Source organism: Mesoplodon mirus, assembly GCF_964341445.2.
Source record: "Mesoplodon mirus genome assembly, chromosome: 6".
Taxonomy (NCBI): Eukaryota; Metazoa; Chordata; class Mammalia; order Artiodactyla; family Ziphiidae; genus Mesoplodon; species Mesoplodon mirus.
The window spans coordinates 145360223-145377586 of record NC_138982.1 but is presented as its reverse complement, the minus strand read 5'-3'; the positions used below and the strand labels follow the sequence as shown (position 1 = coordinate 145377586).

Sequence of the window (17364 nt, the reverse complement as noted above, 5' to 3'; positions counted from 1 at the left end):
CTACCAAACATGACAGAGGCAGTTTTACCTTGTCAAACTTCAGGCTGGCAAATAGGTCTACAAAAAACTCGAGAACTCTGAACACTGAAATGTCTTACTTCTAGTGAGCTATTGGGTAATAAGTTGTAAAAAAAATCCCTAATGCTCCCCCCAAAGTAAATAATCTATGCTTAAGAGTCAAGAACAAGGATTAGGGAAAGAAAACAAGAAAGTTCTTTAACTTTAAACACTCAATTTTCACACTCCACAGCAAAAGAATGAAGTTCACAGCAAGTTTCTTCTTAAAATGTGTATTTTCAGAATTATAATGCTTACATTTTAAACAGTCTTAATACAATGGCTTTAGTCTAAATATATTACAGAATAATGTGAAAAATGACTTTCATAGTAAACCATGAAAATGGAGTTAATACCTGCAGTATCAAAGTCACCAACTTGTCACCTTTTCCAGCCACAGAATCCCAGCAAACCATATCAACAATGCTTTTGGGTCTTACAGCCTGACGCACAGGATGAATAATTTAGAGAAAGGGGCATTTTCATGAAAAATCGAATTTTAAAATCACATAGGAGATTTCTTTTAAAGATCACAGTTGACAAAACACTTTGATCAGCCTAGTTTGTTCTTTTATAAAAAAGTTGTATAAGTTTTCATTTTATGTACACACCTGGAGTGTTTAATTTCATTTTATAACTCAATTTTATTTTAAACACTAAAGAAAAATTGACTAGAAGCCTGTGTGTCTTTTCTCCACTAACCCTGTATGGGATACCCAGCCCCATCAACTAAGACGAACATGGGAACCCGACCCACTACAGGCTGGGCTGACAATGGAACTGTAGGTAGAAGTCATTTTCAGATTAAATACAATTTCCACATTACAATCAGAAGAGTTATAATTTTTCCAATCATAGGAGACCCTATGAAATTCACCAAAATTATAACTTATTTTCTTTTTCATTTGCTAGTATTTACATCTTCCACAGATATTTGTAAAATGGCTGCATATTCTGCTTCTTAGATGCACATTCAGTACCTGGCTTCACAATTGTTTAACAGCTGCTACACCTTTACCAACAAAACCAGCGTAGCGTGTCTCAAACACATAAGCCTTATTTTAAACAAAACAAAAATCCAATTACAGCCTTTTAGTTAAAAAAAAAAGACGAAGTTTTAGGTGACATTCTCCATTTCTGTTAAAAACAACAACAGAGGCACCCATGTAACTTACTTTGCAAAAGATCTTTTGGGTAATTAGGGGGTAAAAAACAAACCTGCGATAAATTTGACTTCATTCCATTTCCAGACATAAGAAACCACCATAAACATTTTGGATTTCCCCTCCATTTTTTTCTCCTCTAAATATGTAAGTAGTTAGAGAATTTCATCCTGGGATCAGAACCCAGCACAAGTCAACCAAAAATCAGGGAAGCACTGACTCGCATTCCCCCTCCAGAAGGTGAGAGGGAACGCTACATTACACACGAAGCAAGGGCGCCTTCCCTGGGCTCCGAGGCTCACCACGTGGATGAGGCTTTTCTGACAGAATCAAATATCAAAGATCTCTTCATTCACAAGGCTTGGTGGATCTGTAGGGCAATCATCAATTTTTACAATAAAACAAACTTAACATTAGAAACCCTAAACTATCATTAGATTCTGAACTAATTTGCCTAGTTTATTAGTTTTAAACTGCAGGTAAGAAAGGTAAATTTCTGAGAAGTTTAATTAAACATACAAGCATTTATCTTTGTACACTTCTCCAATTTCTACAAATGAAAACCATGGAGGGGGGCGGGGATCACCACCTTCATTTGTTAAGCAAGCTGAAGACCGCACACAGAGAGCAACTGCTCCGCTCTATGCTCACTTTGCCCTGTGCCCGCTTGCCCCGCACCTCCAGCAAGCGGCATGCCAGGACAGTGGCAGCTGCTGCAGAAGGCCCTTTCTTCCCTGCCGCTCACACTTTGAGGTTATTCATGAGGCCCCACCCTCTGCTGGACCGGCTACACTCGCATTAATCTGCTCAAGTTCAATTCCAACCACACTTTCCCAGTGAATTAAGAGTTCTCTATTTCTTATGTACAAAAATACATCGCTTTGGAGAGCTGGAAAAGGTTTAATACATACAACACTTATTTACAAGCTGTGACTTTCACACCAATAAAAACTAACACACGTTTATTTTGTCCTTGATTTTTGGTGCAACTTAAACATTACATCAGTTAGTTTGTACTTTTAAAAATAATAAATCGACCATATGTACAATTAAATTTACAACCTAGAGCAAATTAACCCACGTGCATGGTATGACCGCAATGTAGTGGACAGCAGAGAGTAACAGTCCAAGACTTCCGTCCTTCCTGCAACCAGACTAGGAGTACACTGAGAAGACCCCCCAATCGTCATTGAAATGGAACCTCTTAATTTCTGAGACTTAAGGTGCAGAAGAAAAACATTCATTACACAGTTACAGTTACACGTAAAGACTAAGTTTAAAGGTGAGAGAAAAACAACGTACTAACCCCCACAGACACGATGACAATTAAAATAAATATATATTTAATTCCATGTGCATATGATACCTAATCCACATCGAGGGAGAAGGGAGAAAGGGTTCCAGAAACATTTACTTCCAAGTCATTTCAATACCGAGTTCTTTCTCATGCCCTGGTCTAGTCTTAAAGTACCTCTAAAATGGCTCCAGCTGATGAACGCTCCAGGTCACCCAGTTTGACAGCCCAAGGCACAGAAGGGGTTTTGTTCTTTCCCCACCCCCACCCCCAGCGCCATCCCCCTGCCCAGAAAGGGTGTTATTCTAGAAAAGCACAACTAGAGGATCTGGGGGTAAAGGACTGTGTTTTACCCCTTAGGAGACATACAAATCCACCTGGTCCAGAAATCGGGCAGCCGTGTGACCAGAAAGGCACACACGTGTCACTAACAAGCCTGCAAGGCCTGCTGTGAGTCTACCTGAGAGACCCCTGGGCTTCCACAGAGACTCAGCAGATGACACACTGCTCAGGTGAGAGCACCAGAAGCTCTTTCCCGAGCAGAGGGTGAGGGAAAAGGCGGGGCTCCGGGCAGACACGGGAGGACAACAGCACAGGGGCGGGGAGATGAGAAAACAACGGGGCATCGTACACCCCGGACAGCACGCAAGTAACGATGCAACTCAGCTGACCAGCTGTACACTGAAATTCTCTGATGCGCCCACGGCCACGCAGAATCACCAGAAGTCTGGTTAGAGCGAGAAAGTTACAATCGAGTCGGGATCCCTTCAAGCGTGCGCATGCACGCACGCGCGCACGGCCGGTCTGGGGACTGTGTGAGCCCTGGGCGTGGTCACGTGACGCTGACTTCGAGAACATGGTCGTCTTGGCTGGGGATGACCAGGACCTGTGTGCCCGCGCTGGCGTTGAAGGCCTGGCCGGGGGGCAGTGCCCGGAGCCGGGGCATGGGCAAGCCCTTGTGCTCGCTGCTGGCCACCGAGCGTGTGCTGCCCCTGCTCTGGACGCTGCCGCTGTCCAACTGGTCGTCCACGTGCTTGTCCACCGAGAGGCTGTCGTTTTCTATCCAGCTATCTGCAAAGCACATAGGAAGTGAGATGGAGGCCGCCCCGCGCCGACCTCTCCCCACCCCGGGGAGCCGCGAGACTCCCAAGTCGCCCTTCAGGGCACAAGGATGTCAAAGGCGGCCTCGCCTTTGAAGAGAATCTAGCGCCTGGGTCCTGGGCGGATTGCTCTCCAGACCAGGGCCCAACACGTGTAACCCTGACTAGTGTTTGGCCCTGGACACGGGCTGTTAAGCAGCAAGCCTGTCCCCATGCTAGTCTGTGGCCGCTCCGCATGGACGGCGCCTTCACTGCAGAGTCCTTACCAGCATCCAGTTGTGACGAGTGCGCAGAGTGATGGGGCAGGTATTTAAACAGCCTGACGTCGGGGAGGGGCAGGTAACCCGCAAAGAGGGGCATCACCTCCATGTGGACTCTGTGAGTGGCCCGAGCAGCCACAGGCATGGAGATGACCCCGGAACTCTTCCCGCACACTGCCCAATTGCTGCTGTTGTCGACAACTGAAACAAAGAGGGAAAGCACCGTTTTCACCCCAAAAAAGGACCTTCAGTGTTCACGCCAAAATAAGAAACATCAACAGTCTCACACTCCACAATGTGAAGTCCAGAACCGGAGCGTATACTCTGTATCTCGATGCCTTGTAACTGCACCTCAAAGTAAAACACCTCTGATTTAATAAGGAAGATACAGGTTGGGGGCACAGGGAAAAACCACTTTTTCCTCCCCAAGTTAATAAATGAGCAGTGAGTCAATCCTGCATTCAAATCCCCTTGAAAGCGCCGTGTGATGCTTCAAGAGCGCGGTCACTCCGGCTGCAGACTGGGGGCGGGGCAGGGAAGCTGGCTCCTCTGGGGGCGGGTCTGACCCCAACTCTGCCACTCAAAGAAGCCTCTGCTGGGATGGGAAGGAAAGATGCAGGTCAAGCACTTAGCTCCTCTACGCGCACCTCGGAGAGGCTTTACTCTATGGCAGGTGCTGTTACGAACACTAGCTTAAACCACAACTGGGATGTAAGTCAGTGCGATTCAAACACCTAACGGACCAGTCGTTCAGAAGTTAGGTAAGACAGGTGCTGCTTGTCCTCGAGCAGCAGGTGACCTTGCACAGAGGTCAGAGCATCCCTGCCATGGGACACAAAGCAAGAGCCCAGGAGCACGTGACTAGACGCTCCACGAGCACAGAAGGGGTGGCAGAGGGCGGACTCCCCACAGGTGGGGCCGGGGGGCCTTCGAGGACGGGCAGAGGCCAAGCAGCACCGCGGAGGGGCGCACCAGAGCAGTGGTTCTCAGAGCTGGTCCTCAGGGCACCCGTGAGGGCACAGTCCTGCCTTCCTCAGTGTTCACACGCCCTCTGGGGGGAAACGCGAGGGCCTGAGTGTGAGCCGAGGCCCCACGTGCACTCAGAGTCAAGGCATTGTGTTCTTCGCCACCACAAACTTGCAGGAAAAGACCGCCAGTTTTAGTTAAGCATGCCCTCATGAAGCAGTCAAAATCAATTTAATTTTATTAATTCAACCCTTTCATACACAATTTTTTTTTTTTTTTTTGCGGTACGCGGGCCTCTCACTGTTGTGGCCTCTCCCGTTGCGGAGCACAGGCTCCGGACGCGCAGGCTCAGTGGCCATGGCTCACGGGCCCAGCCGCTCCGCGGCATGTGGGATCTTCCCGGACCAGGGCATGAACCCGTGTCCCCTGCATCAGCAGGCAGACTCTCAACCGCTGCGCCACCAGGGAAGCCTTCTTTTTTTAACTTTAATTTTGAGATGATTAGAGACTCACAAGAACTTGCAGAATAGTAGAGAGAGGTCCGTGCACCCGTCACCCTGCTTCCCATAACATGGGAAGCGGGCCTGGGCACAGCACAGGTCTCCAGGCCACTGAGCTTGCTGGGGTTTCACCAGCGAGCTCGTCAGCCTCAGGCATCCGGCAGACGCCTGCTTATAGATGAATGGCATAAGCCTGGCACTTCAGAGAAGCTGCCCATGATACAGTTCAAAACTCTGATCAAAAGTTAGCATTTTGGAAAACCTGCCTTTGCCACTGTGAGCTTGGCAGGGTCCTGGCACTCCGAGACTCTTGTGATGGGCCCAGCATGAGCCTGAGACCAGCACGAGTTTGTGGCCCTGAACAACGGAAAGGGGCTGCACAATTCAGGAACCGTGTTTCGCAAATGACGGAGGCGCGGGACTACAAAATGTGCCCGGGTAAAAGATCCTTCCAAAATGCAAGGCAGATGAAAGGACTGAATGAAACGGCACGAAACGCTCACTCATGTGATTTCAGATTCCACGTTGTAACCAGCCTGTCAAAAACTACCGCTTGTTGAGTTTTGGTGGCGTATCAGAGAACATCCACAGTTATCTGAAGGCTGTTGAGAGAATGCTCCCTTTACCAATTACAAATCTGTGCAAGACTGGAGTTTCTTCATCTACCTTAACCAGTACGGGACATCACCAGATTGAATGCAGCAGACGGGAAAGTTCAGTACCTGCCATGAGCCAGACATTAAGGAGATTTGAAAGGCTGCAAAACGCCATTCTTCTCGCTCTATTTACTGTTCTGGAAAATAGTTCTTTTTCAAGAGTATTATCAGGTAATGGCTTCCCTATTATTTTAAAATAAGTAAATAAATATTTGCCTCCTTAATTACTTTTAGAGCATTAATGGCCTGACGCCCAAACCTAAGAACCACTACTGAAGAGGCCCAGGCCCAGGAGGAGGGGGGCTGCACAGGGGTGTCTGGCAGAGACTGGCGAGGGTGGAGGGCCCGGGCATGTCAGGGTCGGGGTCCAGGCCGGGGGTGAGGGGAAAGGGAGTGAAAGGAGCCTGGAGGGAAAGGGCAGGAGCATGACTACAGGACGCCTGGCCTGCTCAGCGATGGGGTCTGGGCTCTGCTTCGGGGGGATGGGCCTGACTCACAGGTAGAGAGGACAGGGCAGCTCTAGGCACCGCTGTGTGCTCAGCCCTGAGCCCCAAGGCTGTTCGCATGCCTGTTAGGAGAACGACTCCACAGTAACCAGGCTCAGCATCCTGTGGGCCCAGGACCATATCATACACTGGAACATTCAAACGTGCTCTTTCAATTCTAGAATGTTCTCTCTTCAGACGAGGAACACTACACTTTGTGAATGGCAGGGATGAGCACAACCGCCAGTGGAAAGAAGCCTCTAGACCCACCTTCATACATAAGCTTCGTTGAAAAATAGTCATCACATTCCGTCAGTGCCTCGTCCTTGTCCACCTCCGAGAGGTCCGAGAGCCGCGTGACGGACACCTCCAAGGAGCAAAGTGAGCCCGTCTTACAGAGCTCCGTCCCTGGAGGGGGCGAGATCTCCGCTCGCACAGTGTACAAGGTCTGGGCAAGAAAGGAGAGAGAAGGGCAAAGGAGACACATAAACCATCTGAAGAAATGTTGTTTGGGGCCGCCACGGTGCCCCCCGCAGACTCGAGAGAGAACGGGCCAGAGGAGGAGCTGTGCGTTCGCTCCCCCAACCGCTGGCTCCCTGCAGAGATGATGCCCTCGGGAAGCCCCACCTCAAGAGCCTTAAACTCTCTTCCTAACGAGAACGCGTCCAAGCATCTCAGGAGGAGGAAGGATGGCCCGTGACTCTGCATGGGCCTGTCACCCACAGTCAGGGTCAGATCCTGCTTCATGAGCCTCCGCTATCCATCGATCCACATTGATTTATCTGCCCAGGCTACTTTAAAGCAGATTCCAGACCTGTCACTTCATCCATATATACTTCAGGATGTGTTACTAAACAGTATGGACGTTTTCTTAACAAAACACAATGTTGTTATCACAACTAGCAAAATTAACAGGAGTTCCTTGGAAAGGTCCATAATGAACCTTCTCCATAATGCTTCTTTCTCCGTGACCTGTCTGGTAGTCACACGTGTTCACACTTGCCCACCACCCGGGACAAAGGCCCCAAGCCCGTACAAGGGAGCACAGCCCGGGCCCCCCACACGTGGCTGCCCCCCTTCTGAAGGAGAGAACAGCAACACCAAAGGGGCCGATGGAAGAGGCCCTGGCTCGAGATGCTCACGGCCGGAGCCCGCACGGTCCGCGAGGGCAGCCAGACGAGCGCGACTGTACTGAGAGCTGGAGAGGCAGCTCCAAGCGACAGAGTGACGAGGCGGCTGCGCTCCTAAGTGTGTGTCCTCACACACAGCTTCCTGGCTGCTCTCGGGAAGGAGGGGCGGCTGAGCCTAAGTCAGCAGCAAGGGGCCCGCTGACAGCAGCCGCGGAGGCTGCGGGTACAGTGCCTAGAAGTAAGCTCCCCAGAAATCAACTCGGCAGATTTTCAACAAGGGTGCCAGGACCATCCAACGGGGAAAGAAGGGTCTTTTCAACAAACGGTACAGGGGCACCACATGGAAAGAATGAATCTGGACTGCCACCTGTCACCATACATAAAGTTACCTCAAAGTAGATCATAGACTGAAATGTAAAAGCTAAAACTATAAAACTCTTAGAAGAAAACATGGGAGGAAATCTTTTTGAACTTGGGATAAACAATGATTTCTTAGATCCTACACCAAAAGTACAAGAAATAAGAGACTAAGGTTGGACTTCACCAAAATTAAAAACTTTTGTGCTTCAGAGGAAACCATCAAGAAAGTGAAAATACAACCAGAGAATGGGAGAAAATATCTGCAAATCATATGTATGATAAAGGACTGAACATACAGAGAAACACTTACAACTCAATAAAAAGACAACCCTACTAAAAAATGGGAAAAGGATATGAATAGACATCTCTCCAAGAAGACACACAAATGGCCAAAAAGCACAGGAAAGATACTGACCATCGTGGGCCACTGTGAGAGACCAGCTCACGCCCACTGGGATGCCTATGATCAAGGGGCAGCAAGACAGGTGCTGGTGTGAATGTGGCAACTGGAACCCTCACAGGTCACCCGAGAGGATATAAAGTGATGTTTCTTTAAAAAACAGTTTAACAGCTTCTCAAAAAGTGAAACACAGAGCTACCATATGACCCAGCAACTCCACCGAGGAATTTACCCAAGAGGATGGAACGCATACGTACACATAAAAACTTCCACAAGGATTTTCACAGCACTATTATTATAGTCCCAAGGTGGAAACAACCCAGATGTCCAGCCACAGGTAAATGGAAAACAAAATGTGGCCTATCCACACAATGGAATATTATTCACCCACAACAAAGCATGGAGTCCTGAACATGCTGTGAAAGGAATGAGCTCTGGAAACACCCTGTCACGTGAAAGCAGCCAGTCTTGAGAGGACCGCACGTAACACGATTGCACCTGAACAGGCAAAGCACAGGCACACTTGCCTCTGGGTCAGGGGTGGCCCAGGGTGAGAAGAGGAAGGAGAGGGGGTGAGTGTGAATGGGGCATAGGCTTCTTCTTGGGAGGATGAAAAGTGCGCTAAAACACGATCACGGTGCTCGTAGCACAGCTCTGTCAACGCACTAACTCCACTGACGTGCACACTCCAAACGGGTGAACTTCATGGTATAGAAATCAAATCTCAATGAAGCTTTTTAAAAAACGTGGTATCTGGGGACTTCCCTGGTGGCGCAGTGGTTCAGAATCCGCCTGCCAATGCAAGAGACACGGTTTTGAGCCCTGGTCTGGGAAGATCCCACATGCCGCGGAGCAACTAAGCTCATGTGCCCCTACTGAGCCTGCGCTCTAGAGCCCGCGAGCCGCAACTGCTGAGCCCACGTGCCTAGAGCCCTTGCTCCGCAGCAAGAGAAGCCACTGCAATGAGAAGCCCGTGAGCAGCAACGAAGAGTAGCCCCCACTCGCCGCAACTAGAGAAAGCGCATGTACAGCAACGAAGACCCAACGCAGCCAAAAAAGAAAAGTGGTATCTGTATTTCTCATCCTCAGAATACTGGTTTTGAAGAGAGCAATCCACCAGGTATTTTTCTCTGGCCTTTAACTAAGCTTGTACAGTTCGAAAGGAAAATTTTTCCTATGCTCATTTTGAAAAGGAAGCAAGAAAGACAGAAAATAGTGGAAACTGCTAACTAGTGTTAATCGTCATCCGCAGTAAGGAAACCAGATTAAATTTATGCAGACTCTTTACCATGTGAAGAATTTAATGTTCAGCTGCTACTGACACATCAAAAAGGCACCTGTTTGTCCAACAAAAAGAGGAGCTACGCTAGTGATTACATTTAACTCTAAGGCTAATAAGGAGAGCAGGGGGGTCGAAACAAATAGTCTTTTGGTTGGAAGGAGGTGTTGAAAAAATTGCTAACATCAAGAGCTATACAAACACCTTCTCAAATAGTGTCTGACGATCTCAGTCGTAAAGAGAAGCAAAGGGAACACCCCAAAGCTGTGTATCCATATTTTGATTTACCTAACACCAAACCCAACCATCTCACTACAGAAACAAAACACAACTACTGCCTTTACTCACCTCGGTCTAGGCTGTTTTTAGCTCCACACCTAATGTGCAGGTTAAAGAAAATCTGCTTTAAGTAAGTTTCCATAATACTGTCAGTTTTTCTTCTAAAAAACTAGAGACATAGCAGCTAATGCTCAAGATAAAAGGACTCTAAGAAACGGGTGCAGGACTCGACTGAGTCAGCGTAAGGCAGAGAAGAGGGAGGAGAGGCGGGGGTCCTGTCTCTGGAGACGATGGCGCCCAGCGGGAGCCGCACAGGAGGGCACGAGTGTCAGACCCGCCCCCTGACCGGACCTCGGGCTCTAACTAGCCAGTCAGGGCCTCCACGCCCCAAGTGCTGGCTCTTTTCGGCGACTGGTTGCTTCATTATATTGAAAGCTTTTGTCTGGTTCACAGAAGGTGAAGAATGTGATGCCTTCTTCCAGCTTGCCACCACAGAGCGCCACCAGAAAATAAGGCAATACATACCAAAAAATTGTCCACTTGAAATTCATAAGTATAGGGCTTTAAGGGGACAGACAGCCGCTCCTCAGAAGCCGGGGAGAATCCTACGGAGAACCGGCAGTGCAAGGAGGGGGGAGGCTCCCGCGTCCACTTCAGCTCCCAGACAAAGAACACCGCCTGCTTGCTGTGGATGCGCTGAAAGAGAGTCGGTCGTCACTGCGCGCGCACGCACGCAATACAGGCGCTCAGTCCCAGGGGGCGCCTCCCGCCAGGGGGGCGAGAGGGTCGGGGGGAGGCGGTCCCCCAGGGCCCGCTTCCCCACACGCCGCCCGCACTGCCGCACCCGCCTCCCCAGCACGGCCCCCAGCTGCCCTCGAGGAAGACTGCCCCGAGCTGGTCAAAAGCGTCTCAGCCTTTGTGATTCCATAAGCTCTACACAGGGGATTATTTTTAAAAGCATAAAGAGCAATTACTAGTATTCAGTATCCCATACATTCCCAAAGTGGGAAATGTCATCAAACAGTTACAGGGACATCCTTACACCCACGCCAGCTGCTCTGTATTTGCCACTAAGTGAAGTGAGGAAGGGAACTGGCACCACCTCAGGCAACAAGTCCATACCTATAAGCACAGTAACAGACCCGGGAAGCATTTGAAATGGGTCAAATGTTGGGAAAAATCCTTTGAAAATGCTAAAGGTCAGATATCCATTAAGAAAACCTTTGATCTTCTGAACACTCGGCACTGACTGTCTAAAAACACACGCAACCAATGAATAGAAAAAACAGGGCCAGGGTTCAGCCAGGCAGTGTGAACACGAACGTGACTCCTTTACAAAGCTACCCCGGCACCTGAGAGCCCGTCGCTGGGCAACGCAGGCACGTACGAGCAGCCACTGTTTCTGGGGGTGATGGCGTCCACGCAATCAGCATGAGACTGATCAGGACAAGCTTGGAATAAATCTGTGTGTGGAGTCTGACAAATGTAAGATTTAATTTTTCTAAAAATACAAATATCAACCTATTTCTTACTCCATGTGCTGTGCCACTCGGCCCACAGCGAACCGCAAACATGCACATCGCAGCAACACAGCTGCATGTCAGGGCGTGCTTCCCGCTGACGACCAGCAAGGCCGTTCCCTACACGGAAGAGCTCAGCGGAAGCACACGGTCACTTCCATCAACATCACTACACTCTTGCTCTCCTCTGTGTTCTGCTGAGAGGTTTGTGCTCGGTTCTAGGAAACGGTTACCTGTTCGGATTCCATGTTCAGCGGTATTAGTCGCAGGTCGGTACTATCACCAGTATCCACAAGATGACTATCCGACAGCTGAAAGTCGAGTTCTGACAAATTCTGGACACACACTTGAACATATTTCCTAAAGGAGAAAAACGAATAAGATTTTGCCATTTAAGAACTTTATTAGGGGCTTCCCTGGTGGCGCAGTGGTTGAGAATCTGCCTGCCAATGCAGGGGACAGGGGTTCGAGCCCTGGTCTAAGATCCCACATGCCGCTGAGCAGCTAGGCCCGTGAGCCACAAATACTGAGCCTGCGCGTCTGGAGCCTGTGCTCCGCAACGAGAGGCCGCGAGAGTGAGAGGCCCGCGCACCGCGATGAGGAGTGGCCCCCACTTGCCGCAACTAGAGAAAGCCCTCACACAGAAACGAAGAGCCAACACAGCCATAAATAAATAAATAAATAAATAAATAAAATTAAAAAAAAAAAAGAACTTTATTAAATATATTTTGGCTGTATTAAGAAGACGTTCTGTAAGGAATCAAAAAAGTGACAAAGGAAAATAAGAACCATTTGTTAACATGTATTTCTACTTTTAATTTCACATGTAAAAGTGTCAGAAAAAACCAAATCTTTCTAAGCAAGCTATCTCTTAGGAAAAATGGGTCAAAGAATATTCTATTTTGGATATATTATTACACGACTGTAACTGATTTTCCTAAACATACAATAGCTTGCAGTGAGTCTTGGAAGAAAGAGTAACAATTACTCTTCATCTATAGAAGTAACAATTACTCACTGAGAAACAAGGTCAGTACAGAATTCACTTGAATTTCTGTTACACGTAAAGAGGAGTTTTGAAAAGCCAGGCTCAAATAAAGCAACCCAGATTCTCTGTAGAGATGTTGGTGTTTTTAACCACCACACACTGAGTCTCCTGATGCGGGGACAGGTGAAGCACAGGACGACACCTGCAGACTTCCTTGTCCAAAAACTGAATCTGAACCTAGTCAAGCCTCTAAAGCAGCAGATCTCACCTGGGGACAATGTCTGGAGACATCTGTGGCTCACACTAAGGGCACGGAGGGCGAGGATTGCCCCTGGCAGAAAGCGGGGGTGGGGGGGAGGCAGGGGTGCTGCCAAACAGCCACAACGCAGGGATCTGACCGAGCGTCGGGAGTGCTGAGACTGCAAGCCCCCCTCTAGAGGTGACACACAGCAGCTGACAGGGAGCTACTTAGACAAACCCACGAAGACATGACCAGGGGAATCCAGAATGACAACTGACCCAAGTCTGGCAATGGGCCAATGGCTTGAAAACAGGGGGAGGAGGGATAAGAAGGGATCTCAGAAACAGAGGGGACTGTGTTTGAACCCCACATCCTACAAACCAAGCCTGAGTATGGGCTGGGCGCTATAGGACCCAGGGAATTACTGCAGATTTTAACAGGTGGACAGTGGCATCATGGCTATGAGAAAACATGCTCAGTGTCACCAAAGCCAAGCTCTGGACAGTAGGGCCTGCAGGCAGGGGAGCCTGGGAAAGGGGCCTGGGGTCCTTCACCGTGTTCCGGATGACAGCAGGGAGTGCGTGGTCCTGAAGGGCATGCTGAACGTCAGCGAGATGACAGTGGAGTAGATGGACCACGGGCAATCGATGGACACCTGAGGAGAGACGGGGGACAGGTGTTCAGACCCCTCATCACACGGGACAGGCACCGCCACCACCATCCATCCAGATCTGTGGTGGCTGCCCATTTCCTAGACATTTGATGTCTTTACCATTTCTTATCCAGAGGGATAAACCCCATTAAACATACACACAAACAAAGGAGAGAAAACTGAGCCATCAACACGGTATCAACGGCTCCGAGCAGACGCCGCAGCCCGCAGCACAGACCCGACCCTGCTATTCTCATGGGCGTGTGGCCACAACGCCAAACGCGTTTTTAATGTGCAGGAGGTTATGACAAAGTGCTTTTAGTCACTCATGTGCAGATGATACTAATCAATCATTAACTGTTACAAATCAAGTGAATTACCCAAACTCTTTTTTTTTTTTTTTTTTTTGCGGTACGCAGGCCTCTCACTGTTGTGGCCTCTCCCATTGCGGAGCACATACCCAAACTCTTAATCCACAAGACACTGAATACATAACTGAAAACCAATTTGGGGCTGTTGTGTGGACCAATAAGCTATTAACTTCCTTAAGGGCAGAAACCAGTTCCCAAACTTGTATTTTATTTCCCCCCACGGAACAAAGGAATATACTGAGTAGAGAACGTGTGCTTATTGTTATTAGTATCATCTTTGCCTCCTGAACTCTGTATCAGATAAGGAGGGAAGAAATTTCAAGGACTGAAAAGTAAGACATTATTTTTGAGATCCTGCCTTGCCTGGTATTCTATGCCACAATCCCTTTGAAATGACTGCTTCTATTAGCCTTTTATCCTACTGCTTTTGTGCATTCACTTCTTTTTTTAAAAATTATTCAATTTATTTAAACTAAAAAACAAAAACAAAATAACAAAAAAACAATTCATCCATTTCTCTCAATCCCTACTCCACGCCTCAGGCAGCCACCAATATGTCCTCCTTATCTATGAGCTTGGTCTTTTTTACTTTTTAGATTCCACATATAAGTTAGATCACATGGTATCTGTGTCTTCTTTCACTTAGCATAATGCCCTCTAGATCCATCCATGTTGTCGCAAATGACAAGACTTATTCTTCTTTATGGCTGAATAATATTCGTGTGTGTGTGTGTGTGTGTGTGTGTGCGCGCACGCACACTCATCTTTATTCATTCTTCCATAGTGGATGCTTAGGTTGCTTCTATATCTTGGCTATTATACATAATGCTGCAATAAACACGGGGGTGCAGATATCTTTTTGAGTTAGTGTTTTTGTTTTCTTCAGAAAAATACCCAGAAGTGGAATTGCTAAATTGTACGACAGTTCTATATTTAATTTTTTGAGGAACCTCCACACTGTTTTCTACAGTGGCTACACCACTTTACATCCCCACCAATAACACATGAGGGTTCCCTTTCTGCCGACACTTATTGTCTTTTTGATAATAGCCATTCTGACAGGTGTGAGATGACTATCTCATTGTGGTTTTGATTACATTTCCCTGACGATTAAGTGATGTTGAGCATCTTTTCATGTACCTGTTGGCCTTCTGTATATCTTCTTTGGAAAAATGTCTGTTCAGATCTTCTGCCCATTTTTAAATTGGATTGCTTGTTTTTTTTTTTACTATTGAGTTGTATGAGTTCTTTATACATTTTGTTTATTAGCCACTTATCAGACATATGATTTGGAAATATTTCTTCCATTCAGTAGGTTGCCTTTTCATCTTGTCAATAGTTTCTTTGCTGTGTAGAAGCTTTTTAGTTTGACGGAGTCCCATATGTTTATTTTTGCTTTTATTGCTTTGCTTTTGGTGTCAGATTGAAAAAATCAACATCAAGGCCCATGTCAAGAACTTACTACCTGTATTTTCTTCTAGGAGTTTTATGGTTTCAGGTCTTACTTTCAAGTCTTTAATCCATTTTTAGTTCATTTATGTGTACAGTGTAAAGTCCAGTTTCATTCCTTTGTATGTGACTCTCCAGTTTTCCCAACACCTTTTACTGAATGTCCTTTCCTCATTATACATTCTTGGATCCTTCATCATAAATTGATTGACCATATATGGGTAGATTTATTTCTGGGCTCTCTATTCTGTTCCATCTATCTATGTGTCTGTTTTTATGCCATTACCACACTGGTTTAATTACTATAGGTTTGTAATATATTAATAGTTTGAAATCAGGGAGCATAATACCTCCGGCTTTGTACTTGTCAAGATTGCTTTGGGGACTTCCCTGGTGGCTCAGTGGTTAAGAATCCACCTGCCAATGCAGGGGACACAGGTTCAATCCCTGGTCTGGGAAGATCCCACATACCGCGGAGCAACTAAGCCTGTGTGCCACAACTACTGAGCCTGAGCTCCAGAGCCCGCACACCACAACTACTGAAGCCCACACGCCCTAGAGCCTGCGCGCCACCACTACTGAAGCCCACGTGCTCTAGGGCCCGCGTGCCACAACAACTGAGCCTGTGCTCCACAACGAGAGAAGCCGCTGCAATGAGAAGCCCATTCACTGCAACAAAGAGTAGCCCCCGCTCACTGCAACTAGAGGAAGCCCGCGGGCAGCAACAAAGACCCAACGCAGTCAAAAAAAAAAAAAAAAAAAAAAAAAAGATTGCTCTGGCTATTTGGGATCTTCTGTGGTTCCACACAAACTTTAGGATTGTTTCTTCTATTTCTGTGAAAATTCCCATTGGAATTTTGATAGGGATTGCACTGAATCTGCAGACTGCCTTGGGTAGTATGGACATTTTACAATATTAATTCTTCCAACCCATGAGCACAGACTATCTTTCCATTTATTTTTGTCTTCTTCTATTTCTTTCGTTAATGTCTTCTGGGTTTCAATAAACAAGTCTTTTACCTTCAGGGTTAAATTTATTCCTAGGTATTTTATTTTTTGATGCAATTGAAAATGGAATTGTTTTCCTAATTTCTCTGACAGTTCATTGTTAGTGTAAAGAAATGCAACAGATTTTTGTGTACTGGTTTTGTATCCTGTAACTTTACTGAATTTGCTTATGAGTCCTAACAGTTTTTTGTGTTGGAGTCTTCAGATTTTTATCTATATAATATCATATAATCTTCAAATAGTGTCAGTTTTACTTCTTCCTTTCCAGTTTGGATGACTTTTATTTATTTTTATTGCCTAATTGCTCTAAGACTTCCAATACTATATTAAATAAAAGTGGTGGGCATCCTTGTCTTATTCCTGATCTCAGAAGAAAAGCTTTCAGCTTTTCACCATTGATCATAATGTTGGCTGTGGGCTTGCCATATATGCACTTTATTATGTTGAGGAACGTTCCCTCTATTCTGGCTTTGTTGAGAATTTTTATCATAAATGGATGTTGAATTTTGTCAAATGCTTTGCACCTATTGACAAGATCACATGATTTTTAATCCTTCATTCTGTTAATGTAGTGTATCACAGTAATTTGTGGATATTGAACCATCCTTGCAATCCTGGAGTAAATCCCACTTGATCATGGTGTATAATCCTTTTCATGTTTTGTTGAATTTGGTTTGCTAATATTTTGTTGAGGATTTTTGTACCTATGGTTATCAGAGACACTGGCCTGTAGTTTTCTTTTCTTGTGGCATCCTTGTCTGGTTTTGGTACCTGGGTAATGCAGGCCTGTAAAACAAGTTTGGGAGAGTTCCTTCCTCTTCTATTTTTTGGAAGAGGTTGAGAAGGACTGGTATTAATTCTCTGAATGTTTAGTAGAATCACCAGTGAAGCCATCTGGTCCTGGACTTTTGTTAGCTGGGAGGTTTTTTGAAAACTGATTCAATGTCCTTACTAGTAATCAGTCTGTTCAGATTTTCTATTTCATCATGACTCAGTCTTGGTAGGTTGTATGTTTCTAGGAATTTATCCATTTCTTCTAGGTCATCCAATTTATTGGCATATAATTGTTCATAGTACCAGTCTCTTATGACACTTTGTATTTCTGTGGTGTCACTTGTAACATCTCTTTCATTTCTGATTTTGAGTCCTCTTTTTTTCTTGGTGAGTCTAGCTAAAGGTTTGTCAATTTTATCTTTTCAAAGAACC

The 17364-nt window shown here is 46.5% G+C and overlaps 1 protein-coding gene across 7 annotated transcripts in view; it reads right to left on the bottom strand.

Annotated features, from left to right (window-relative positions):
- Nucleotides 1-633: 633 nt before the first annotated feature.
- TRAPPC10 (trafficking protein particle complex subunit 10) overlaps nt 634-17364 on the bottom strand; it is a 91560-nt gene continuing 74829 nt past the window's right edge. For all 7 annotated transcript variants that reach the window (XM_082624497.1, XM_082624491.1, XM_082624494.1 and 4 more), the window contains 6 exons: nt 13233-13333; nt 11683-11809; nt 10455-10625; nt 6752-6929; nt 3881-4075; nt 634-3585 (listed from right to left, as the gene is read on the bottom strand). In XM_082624497.1, the coding sequence (XP_082480623.1) occupies nt 3347-3585; nt 3881-4075; nt 6752-6929; nt 10455-10625; nt 11683-11809; nt 13233-13333 (1011 nt within the window). In that variant the 3' untranslated portion in view covers nt 634-3346. The remainder of the gene's footprint in view (nt 3586-3880; nt 4076-6751; nt 6930-10454; nt 10626-11682; nt 11810-13232; nt 13334-17364) is intronic.